The sequence below is a fragment of the Hypanus sabinus genome, chromosome 12, assembly GCF_030144855.1.
Source record: "Hypanus sabinus isolate sHypSab1 chromosome 12, sHypSab1.hap1, whole genome shotgun sequence".
NCBI classification, from domain to species: Eukaryota; Metazoa; Chordata; class Chondrichthyes; order Myliobatiformes; family Dasyatidae; genus Hypanus; species Hypanus sabinus.
This window is the reverse complement of record NC_082717.1, coordinates 3,722,451-3,734,338: the sequence shown is the minus strand read 5'-3', so window position 1 is coordinate 3,734,338 and position 11,888 is coordinate 3,722,451. Positions and strand designations below refer to the sequence as shown.

The 11,888-nt window shown below is 47.2% G+C and overlaps 1 protein-coding gene across 4 annotated transcripts in view; it reads right to left on the bottom strand.

The window, feature by feature from the left end:
* Nucleotides 1–476: 476 nt before the first annotated feature.
* LOC132402571 (zinc finger protein 395-like) overlaps nucleotides 477–11,888 on the bottom strand; it is a 33,808-nt gene continuing 22,396 nt past the window's right edge. For all 4 annotated transcript variants that reach the window (XM_059985454.1, XM_059985452.1, XM_059985453.1 and 1 more), the window contains 3 exons: nucleotides 10,022–10,271; nucleotides 8,205–8,323; nucleotides 477–1,404 (listed from right to left, as the gene is read on the bottom strand). In XM_059985454.1, the coding sequence (XP_059841437.1) occupies nucleotides 1,293–1,404; nucleotides 8,205–8,323; nucleotides 10,022–10,271 (481 nt within the window). In that variant the 3' untranslated portion in view covers nucleotides 477–1,292. The remainder of the gene's footprint in view (nucleotides 1,405–8,204; nucleotides 8,324–10,021; nucleotides 10,272–11,888) is intronic.

Here is an 11,888-nt window from a genome sequence, read left to right as displayed (position 1 = left end):
CTCAACAGCAGTGTGAGGCCTAAACCCTGGATCTCTCTCCTCAACAGCATTGTGAAGCCGAAACCCTGGATCTCTCTCCTCAACAGCAGTGTGAGGCCTAAACCCTGGATCTCTCTCCTCAACAGCAGTGTGAGGCCTAAACCCTGGATCTCTCTCCTCAACAGCATTGTGAAGCCTAAACCCTGGATCTCTCTCCTCAACAGCAGTGTGGGGCCTAAACCCTGGATCTCTCTCCTCAACAGCAGTATGAAGCCTAAACCCTGGATCTCTCTCCTCAACAGCAGTGTGAGGCCTAAACCCTGGATCTCCCTCCTCAACAGCAGTGTGAGGCCTAAACCCTGGAAACCCCCCCCCCCCCCAATAGCAGTGTGGGAGCCTCAGAAAGGCAGCTCACCCCACCACCGTTAGGCAGAAAAGCTGGCCTCCTCAGCAAAGCCAACACTGTGAGAAAGAGAAGAAAAATACTCAATTCCAGATCACCATCTTAATTTTTTATTTTAAATCACAAAGATTGTTAAATATACAAAATAAGATTGTCAGGATCTAATGACAGGACAGTTGAGCAAAGACTGAAGAGAGGAATGCTTGCACACAGCCCAGCTGTTTGCCTGTGCACTTTACTGACCCTGGCTCAGCAGTGCCAAGATCAGTCTGCAGAGCACCCCATTGTACAAGACAAAACAAAGCCCAGTTCGGAACCAAGTACACCAACGATCACGTATGAATGACCAACCGGTTAGCACAGTTCCAGACCAGACGGTGGTGTGGACCTCCCTTCCGTCCCCTGGCCCACCTACAGGAACTGAACAAGTACACCGCTGGCTGCACTGCTAGTGCGGGTGTGGCTGAAGGATCGGGCAGTGGCAAAGCTTCAGAGGGAGGGAGTGTGTCACAGCAGAGACAGTGAGCCGTGCACACACATACACACACACACACGTACTCCGAAACAGTGCTACACCATGAGCAAAGGGAGTCACGCGCGCACACACGTGCACTCACGGTACACACTCACTCACACATGGTACATATACACAAACTGTACACACATACAGACACACACCCACACCATAAGCAGCCTGCTTGCATAGGATTTGGAACACTAGATCTCTGGGACAGGGGAACAGGAGGGACAGGCCCAAGCACATGGCCCTACTGATCTCCCGCCTATTGCAGACGTCCAGCCCTGGAGAACCAGAGGTTGCCACCACCCCTCGACCCGGCATCAGCAACCCACCAAGCTGGCCCACAGGGGAGAAGACAGCGATCCTGGGGAGGTGGTCAGTCAACAGCGTTCAGTCATGGAAGCGCTGGCAAGCCTTCTTCCACCTGCAGGCCGTGCACCACTGGCTACGGTTCTCCACACCGTAGACTTTTCGGCATTTCTTTGCTTCACCGCGCACCTTCCTGCCAACAAGAGGAAAGCCAGGATTTACTCTTGGTCGGTGAGAAGTTGGCACAACATCCTGAGCCAAAGAGCCTCTGCTGCATTCCAACACACCTTGATGACCCCAGGAGTCCACCCATACTTCCCTTGCGTGTGAGGTCCAGTTACCTGACCACTCACCCCTCCCAGAGTCCTCAAGCACCAGCCCATCCACTCCGTGCTGGCCATGGTGTACAACCAGCTGGTCCCAGTTTCCTGCATTCAGCCCACATCCCTCCAAACCCTTCCTTCGCCTTGTACCTATCCCAATGTTTCTCAAATGATACTATTGTACCTGACTCAACCAATACCTCTGACATCTCATTCCATCTGCTCCTGCCCTCTGACATCTCGTTCCATCTCCTCACCACCCCGTGTGTGAAAAATTGTTGTCCTTCAGGTCCCTTTTAAATCTTAACCCCCTCCCTGTAAGCCTATATCTCCTAGTTCTGGACTCCTCTATTGTGGAGAGAAGACTGCAAACTTTCACCTTATCTGTATAATGTCGTGAACTCTAAGGTCACCCCTTATTCTCGTACATCCCAAGGAATAAGGACTCAGGATGACCAACCACACCCCCTAACTCCCTCCGTGTCGTCTTGGCAGCATTCTCATAAATCTTCTTTCTCCAGTTGAACCACAATTTTCTGACAACAGGATGGCCAAAGCTATGCACTGTATCACCCCTTCCACCCCCACACAGATCATACATTGCCTAGAAAAAGTACTCACCCCCTTGGAAGTTTTCATGTTTTATTGTTTTACAACATTGAATCACAGGGGATTTAATTTGGCTTTTTCTCTTTTGTGTCAAATTGAAAACAGATCTTTACAAAGTGATCTAAATTAATTCCAAATATAAAACACAAAATACCTGATTGCATAAGTATTCATCCCCTTTAATATGACACCAAATCATCACTGGTGCAGACAACTAGTTTTAAAAGATTAGTTAAATGGAGATCTATTTTTGGAGACCTGTGTGCAGTCGAGGTGTTTCAGTTGACTGTAGTAAAAATACACTGGTTTCCGGAAGGTCTAACTGCTGATGAATCAGTGTTCTGGCAAAAACTACACCATGAAGTTAAAAGAACACTCCAAGCAACTCCATGGAAAGGTTATTGAAAAGCATGAGTCAGTAGATGGATACAAGAATACTTCCAAGTCATTGAATATCCCTTGGAGAACAGTTACATCGATCATCAAGAGGTGGAAGGAATATGGCACAGCGGTACACCTGGGGACTAGTGAGGGAGGCCAAGAGACTTATGCCAACTCTGGAGGAGTTACAAGCCTCAGTGCTGAGATGGGAGAGACTGTACAAACAACAACTGTTACCCGGGTGCTTCGCCAGTCGCAGATTTAAGGAAGAGCAGCAAGGAGAAAGCCACTGTTGGAAACAAACTCACATGAAATCTCAGCTAGTGTGCCAGAAGGCATATAGAACCATAGAACATTACAGCACAGAAACAGGCCCTTCGGCCCTTCTTGGCTGTGCCAAACCATTTTTCTGCCTAGTCCCACTGACCTGCACCCGGACCATATCCCTCCAAACCCCTCTCATCCATCTACCTGTCCAAGTTTTTCTTAAATGTCAAAAGTGAGCCCACATTTACCACTTCATCTGGCAGCTCATTCCACACTCCCACCATTCTCTGTGAAGAAGCCCCTCTGCCCATGTTCCCTTTAAACTTTTTCCCCTTCGCCCTTAACCCATGACCTCTGGTTTTTTCCTCCCCTAGCCTCAGTGGAAAAAGCCTGCTTGCATTCACTCTATCTATATCCATCATAATTTTATCCACCTCTATCAAATCTCCCCTCATTCTCCTACACTCCAGGGAATAAAGTCTTAACCTATTCAACCCTTCTCTGTAACTCAGTTTCTCAAGTCCCGGCAACATCCTTGTAAACCTTCGCTGCATTCTTTCAACCTTATTAATATCCTTCCTGTAATTTGGTGACCAAAGCTGCACATAATACTCCAAATTCAGCCTCACCATTGTCTTATACAATCTCACCATAACATTTCAACTCTTATACTCAATACTTTGGTTTATAAAGGCCAATGTACCAAAAACTCTCTTTATGACCCTATCTACTTGTGACGCCACTTTTAGGGAATTATGTATTTGTCCTCCCAGATCCCTCTGTTCTACTGCACTCCTCAGTGTCCTACCATTTACCTTGCATGTTCTACCTTGGTTTGACCTTCCGAAGTTTAATACCTCACATTTGACCACATTAAACTCCATCTGCCATTTTTCAGTCCATTTCTCCAACTGGTCCAAATCCCTCTGCAAGCTTTGAAAACCTTCCTCACTGTCCACTACACCTCCAATCTTTGTATCATCAGCAAATTTGCTGATCACATTATTATCATTATTATCCAGATCATTGATCTAGATGACAAATAACAATGGACCCAGCACTGATCCCTGGAGCACACCACTAGACACAGGCCTCCACTCAGAGAAGCAATCCTCCACTACCACTCTCTGGCTTCTCCCATTGAGCAAATGCCTAATCCAGTTTACTACCTCTCCATGTATACCCAGCGACTGAATCTTCCTAACTAACCTCCCATGCAGGACCTTGTCAATGACAGACAGACAGACAGACAGACATACTTTATTGATCCCGAGGGAAATTGGGTTTCGTTACAGCCACAGCCACCAAGAATAGTGTAGAAGTATAGCAATATAAAACCATAAATAATTAAATGATAATAAGTTGATCATGCCAAGTGGAAATAAGTCTAGGACCAGCCTGTTGGCTCAGGGTGTCTGACACTCTGAAGGAGGAGTTGTAAAGTTTGATGGCCACAGGCAGGAATGACTTCCTATGACACTCGGTGTTGCATCTCAGTGGAATAAGTCTCTGGCTGAACGTACTCCTGTGCCTAACCAATACATTATGGAGTGGATGGGAGTCATTGTCCAAGATGGCATGCAACTTGGACAGCATCCTCTTTTCAGACACCACCGTCAGAGAGTCCAGTTCCACCCCCACAACATCACTGGCCTTACGAATGAGTTTGTTGATTTTGTTGGTGTCTGCTACCCTCAGCCTGCTGTCCAGCACACAACAGCAAACATGAAAGCACTGGCCACCACAGCCTTGTAGAATATCCTCAGCATCATCCAGCAGATGTTAAAGCCTTACTGAAGTCCATGTAGACAACATCCACTGCCTTCCCTTCACCCACTTTCCTTGTAACCTCCTCGAAAAACTCTAATAGATTTGTTAAACATGACCTACTACACACAAAGCCACGTTGACTCTTCCTAATAAGTCCCTGTCCATTCAAGTACTTGTAGACCCTATCTCTTAGTACTCCTTCCAATAACTTACCTACTACCAACATCAAACTTACTGGCCTGTAATTTCCCGGATTACTTTTAGAGCATTTTTTAAACAACGGAACAATATGAGCTATCCTCCAGTCCTCTGGCACCTGTCCTATGGATATCGACATTTTAAATATATCTGCAAGGGCCCCTGCAATTTCAACACTAGTCTCCTTCAAGGTCCGAGGGAATACTCTGTCAGATCCTGGGCATTTATCTACTCCGATTTGCCTCAAGACATCCTCCTCTTCAACCTGTATATGTTGACCTCACTACCTGTTTGCCTTATTTCCATTGACTCCATGCCAGTTTCCTTAGTAAATACAGATACAAAAAAACATTTAAAATCTCCCCCATTTCTTCTGGTTCCATACATAGCTGACCACTCTGATCTTCAACAGGACCAATTTTATCCCTTACTATCCTTTTGCTCTTAACTTCCCTGTAGAAGCTCTTTGGATTATCCTTCACCCTGACTGTCAAAGCAACCTCATGTCTTCTTTTAGCCCTCCTGATTTCTGTCTTAAGTATTTTTGCATTTTTTATACTCCTCAAGAACCTTATTTGCTCCCTGTTGCCTATACATGTTATACATCTCTCTCTTCTTCCTTATCAGAGTTCCAATATCCCTCGAGTACCAAGGTTCCTTATTCTTATTCACTTTGCCTTTAATCCTGACAGGAACATACAAACTCTGCACTCTCAAAATTTCTCCTTTGAAGGCCTCCCACTTACCAATCACATCCTTGCCAGAGAACAACCTGTCCCAATCCATGCTTTTTAGATCCTTTCTCATTTCTTCAAATTTGATCTTTTTCCAGTTTAGGAAAAAGGACCAGATCTATTTTTATCCAAGATCAAGTTGAAACTAGTGGTGTTATAATCACTGAAACCAAAGAATTCCCCTACACACACTTCTGTCACCTGTCCTAACTCATTTCCTAATAGGAGATCTAATATTGCATCCTCTCTAGTTGGTATCTCTATATATTGATTTAGAAAACTTATCTGAACACATTTTACAAACTCTAACCCTGTTGAGCCAAAGCCGTCCCACTCTGCTCCCTCTCACTCCGCTGCCCGCTGGATATGGTGGTCGCCTTTTTAGACCTTTGGCGCCCTACGTCACGCGCCTGCGCAGTCTAGCCTCTTCTTCCTGAGCAGTGTAAAAAAAATGGCTTCTCTCCGAGATTCCTTACTCCTTCATTCTCAGCCACTTGCTCCAATTTAAAAGAAGAATGTGGGAGACTCTGAAATCAGCTGGAAGAAGGTTCTATGGCCTGATGAAACCAAAATTGAGTTTTTGGCCATCAGAATAAGCGCAATGCTTGGTGTAAGACAAACACCGCACATCATCAAACACACACCATCCCTACCGTGAAGCACGGTGGTGGCTACATCATGCTGTGGGGATGCTTCACTGCAGCAGGCCCTGGAAGGGTTGTGAAGGTAGAGGGTAAAATGAATGCAGCAAAATCCAGGGAAATCCCTGAAGGAAAACCTGATGCAGTCTGAAAGAGAACTGCAACTTCGGAGAAGATTTGTTTTCCAGCAAGACAATGACCCCAAGCATAAAGCCAAAGCCACAGAGGAATGGCTTAAAAACAAAGTTAATGTCCTAGACTGCCCAAGTCAAAGTTCAGAGCTCAAACCAAATGAGAATTTGTGGCTGGACTGGAAAAGGACTGTTCACTCACAATCGCCATGCAATCTGATTGGGCTCGAGCAGTTTTGTAAAGAGGAATGGGGGGAAATGTGTTCAGATGTACAGAGCTGATAGCAACCTACCCACACAGACTCAAGGCTGTAATTGCTGCCAAAGGAGCATCTACTGAATACTAACTTGAAGGGGGTGAGTAATTATGCAATCAATTATCCTTCATTTTATATTTGTAATAAATTGAGATCACTTCGTAGAGATCTGTTTTCACTTTGACATGAGTCTTTTCCTGTTGATCAGTGTCAAAAAAGCCAAATTAAATCCGCTGTGATTCAATGTTGTAAAACAATAAAACATGAAAACTTCGAAGGGGGTGAATTCTTTTTATAGACTCTGTACACCAGAAGTGCTGTATATGCAGTACTCCAGTATTGTCAAAGACCCCACCATCCTTCCCACAACCTCTTTGCCCTCCTGACATCAGGCAGAGGGTGTAAGAACCAGAACTAACGGGCTGAGTAACAGCTTCTTCCCCAGGCTGTTAAACTTGTTAACACTCTCCTGCCACCCAATCTACCCCTGCCACCAACTCACAGACACAGTCTCAGCCCGCTCTGGTCACTTATCATCTTAACACTTCACATCTTTATGTGTCTGCTTGGTTTATTATAACAGCGTCAGCGACATTATCCTGTTTCTCACAAACACACACCTCATACTTTCTACCAACCTGTCAATCCTCAGGTCACGTTGCCCAGGGGCTTGTGCTAACATTATCGCGAGCAAGATCGTAACCACAGTGTCTGTGGTGTGTGTGACTGTTTCACAGCCTGGCCCCCGAGGAACCATTTCATTTAGCTGTATACACGTGTATGGTTAAATGACAGTAGACTTGAGCCAATGTTTGACTCCATTTCGCCAATTAGAGTGTTGAGGGAGATTGAGACATCGAGGCGAGTGAGAGTTCAGTGTTGACTGCCTTCCGTCTGACCGCTGCCGGAGAAGGAATCTCAGAGCGGCCTATTGCTGCTGTAGCTGGACTCTCTGGCTCCTGTGCCATTCCTCTCTGTCGGGGATATTGGAGGACGGTATCCATCGTCTACGGACTGTGGGCGTTTCCAGGCTTATGGTCTTTACATTCTGTGTTTATCACCCGTTCCTTTTCCGCTTTGTCGAGCGAGGGGAGGGCGGTCTGCTCTGCTCTGTTAGTTTATTTGTGCGGGGGAGGGGTTGTCTTTCTAGTACCATTTTGTGCAGGAGGAGGGGGGTTTGGGGGGGTTGATGATTGAGATGGGGTGGGTTTGGGGGGGTTGATGATTGAGATGGGGTGGGTTTGAGGGGGGTTTGGGGGGGTTGATGATTGAGATGGGGTGGGGTTTTGGGGGGTTTGATGATTGAGATGGGGTGGGTTTGAGGGGGGTTTGGGGGGGTTGATGATTGAGATGGGGTGGGTTTGAGGGGGGTTTGGGGAGTTGATGATTGAGATGGGTGTGGGTTTTGGGGGGTTTGATGATTGAGATGGGGTGGGTTTGAGGGGGTTTGATGATTGAGATGGGGGTGGGTTTGAGGGGGGCTTTGGGGGGGTTGATAATTGAGATGGGGTGGGTTTGATGTTTCTCTCTGAATGACTCTCTCTTTGTTTTGTGACTATCTGGAGAAGACAAATCTCAGAGTTGTAATGGATACGTGCTTTGACAATAAATGAACCTTCGAACATTTGAACTTGAATCGTGGCCTCACCAATTACTTATACAACTACCCTTCCATCACTTACTTTCCTCCATGGAGTATTGCTGGCGTGGACGCAAATACGATGCGTGGTTTGAGCAGAGCCACCTGTGGCGGACTAGACAAATTTACAAGTGTGAAGCTGCAGCTGGACTCCGGAGAAACCTGGGAATGAAAGAGAGTCGATCACATTGTTGGCCAGATCAGAGACCACATGAAACCTCATTCCGAGGTCTCCACTCGATACACAGGCCATAGGATCAATCGACCATAGGACAGAGGGACGTCCATTAGCAACAGAGATGAGGAGCAATTTCTTTAGCCACAGGGGGTGGATCTGTGGAATTCATTGCCACAGGCGGCTGAGGAAACCAAGGTATATTCAAAGCAGAGGTTCGTGGGTTCTTGATTAGTCAGGGTGTCAAAGTTCATGGAAAGAATGGTTTGGAGAGGAATAATACATCAGCCATGAAGGAAAGGTAGAACAGACTCAATGAGATGAATTCTGCTGATATGTCTTATTGTCTAGTCCAGATCAGGATAGTACAGAGGGCCTTCAGCCTATCCTGTCCATGCCAACAATGATGCCCAATTAAACAAACTGTCTGCCTGCACATGGTCCATATCCCTCCATTCCCTCCCTGTACATACGTCTATCTAAAAACCTCCTAAACAGCACTGCCCTCTCTGCCTCCACCACTGCCCCAGCAGTCTGTTCCAGCAGAAACCACTGCGGGTCAAAGAAAATCTACCCACACACCTTCTTTCTGCTACTCTTCCTCATCTTCAATAAACACCCCGAAGAATTGCCATTTCTACCCTGGGGAAGTTGACAAGGTTGGGAGGGAGATTTTAGGAGGGGTACAGATAGGGTAAATGCAAGGAGGTTTTCCCTTCTGAGGTAGTGAGACTGAACTGGAGGTCATGGGTTAAGGGTGAAAGGTGAAATGTTTAAGGGGAACATGAGGGGGACCTTTTCCCTCAGTGGTGGTGAGAGTGTGGAATGAGCTGCCAGAGGAAGTGTGGATGTGGGTTTGATTGCAACGTTTAAGAGAAGTTTGGATAGGTACATGGATGGGAGGGGTATGGATGGTCTGGTCTGGGTGCGGGTCAATGGGACTGGTCAAGAGATCAGGCTGACGTGGTCTGGTTCTGCTTTGTACCCCTCTATAACTCTATGAGCTTGTCTACCTCAACAATGCCTCTCATAATCTGATAAACCTCTATCAGATGTCCCCTCAGCCTCCACTGCTCCAAGTTTATCCAACCTTTCAGAGCACACACATAGAAACATAGAAAACCTACGGCACAATACAGGCCCTTTGGCCCACAAAGTTGTGCTGGACATGTCCCAACCTTAGAAATTATTAGGCTTACCAATAGCCTAATTTTTCTAAGCTCCATGTACCTATCTAAAGGTCTCTTAAAAGACCCTATTGTATCCACCTCCACCACCGTTTCCGGCAGCCCATTCTACACACTCACCACTCTCTGAGTAAAAATCTTACCCCTGACATCTCCTCTGTACCTACTCCCCAGCACCTTAAACCTGTGTCCTCTTGTGGCAACCGTTTCAGCCCTGGGAAAAAGCCTCTGACTATCCACATGATCAATGCCTCTCATCATCTTATACACCTCTATCAGGCCACCTCTCATCCTCCATCGCTCCAAGGAGAAAAGCCTTCCTCTAATCAATACACAGGTCTCTGGGATCTCCAATTGATACAGAGAGTCTGGGCTCTGTGTTTGATACGTGGACCTGGAGCCACCATTGCATGCACCACCCAGGTCTATGTGGTCAAGAGTTGCTGCTGATGGACAATCAGTAGACAAGGGAGATCTGCTCGACGTTCCTGGTCCTACCTGGAATGTGTGGTCCACACAGACCTGCCTCAGGCAGCTGGGCGCAGACCGGCTCAAAGTGGGTGTGGTGGGGGCTGCGACATCTGGTGCACTGAGTTGCTGCGGTCCGACTGCCTCGGTGAACCGTGGACCAGGGAATGACGATGCACAGCGAGGAACTCCTGGACTCTCTGAGCACCGTTCCGCTCCTGCCTGAATCTCAGTGTAGTAGAAGTCTTCCTCCCCATTGCTGTGCTCAGAGTCACCATGGCTGTTGGGCAGAAACACAATAGGAACCATAACTGAAATGCTGGACCTCATTTCTAAACTTAACTCCCAACCCCGAATCCAACCCCAATCCCCCACACTAAACCCCGAATACAACCCCAATCCCAAATCCCCACACCAAACACCAAATCCAACCCCAATCCCAGATCCCCACACCAAACACCAAATCCAACCCCAATCCCAAATCCTCACACTAAACCCCAAATCCAACCCCAATCCCAGATCCCCACACCAAACACCAAATCCAACCCCAATCCCAAATCCCCACACTAAACCCCAAATCCAACCCGAATCCCAAATCCCCACACTAAACCCCAAATCCAACCCCAATCCCAGATCCCCACACCAAACACCAAATCCAACCCCAATCTCAGATCCCCGCACTAAACACCAAATCCAACCCCAATCCCAAATCCCCACACTAAACCCCAAATCCAACCCGAATCCCAAATCCCCACACTAAACCCCAAATCCAACCCCAATCCCAGATCCCCACACCAAACACCAAATCCAACCCCAATCTCAGATCCCCGCACTAAACACCAAATCCAACCCCAATCCCAAATCCCCACACTAAACCTCAATCCAACCCCAGTCCCAAATCCCCACACTAAACCCCAAATCCAACCCCAATCCAAATCCCCACACTAAACACCAAATCCAACCCCAGTCCCAAATCCCCACACCAAACACCAAATCCAACCCGAATCCCAAATCCCCACACTAAACCCCTAATCCAACCCCAATCCCAAATCCCCACACTAAACCCCAAATCCAACCCCAATCCCAAATCTCACACTAAACCCCAAATCCAACCCCAATCCCAAATCCCACACTAAACCCCAAATCCAACCCCAATCCCAAATCCCCACTAAACCCCAAATCCAACCCCAATCCCCCACACTAAACCCCAAATCCAACCCCAAAACCAACCACAATCCCAAATCCCCACACTAAACCCCAAATCCAACCCCAAAACCAACCCCAATCCCAAATCCCCACACTAAACCCCAAATCCAACCCCAATCCCAAATCCCACACTAAACACCAAATCCAACCCCAATCCCAGATCCCCACACTAAACACCAACCCAATCCCAAATCCCCACACTAAACCCCAAATCCAACCCCAAAACCAACCCCAATCCCCACACTAAACCCCAAATCCAACCCCAGTCCCAAATCCCCACACTAAACCCCAAATCCAACCCCAATCCCAAATCCCCACACTAAACACCAAATCCAACCCCAGTCCCAAATCCCCACACTAAACCCCAAATCCAACTCCAAAACCAACCCCAATCCCAAATCCCCACACTAAACCCCAAATCCAACCTCAACACCAAATCCCCACACTAAACCCCAAATCCAACCCCAATCCCAAATCCCCACACTAAACCCCAAATCCAACCCCAGTCCCAAATCCCCACACTAAACCCCAAATCCAACCCCAAAACCAACCCCAATCCCAAATCCCCACACTAAACCCCAAATCCAACCCCAATCCCAAATCCCACACTAAACCCCAAATCCAACCCCAATCCCAAATCCCACACTAAACCCCAAATCCAACCCCAATCCCAAATCCCCACACTAAACCC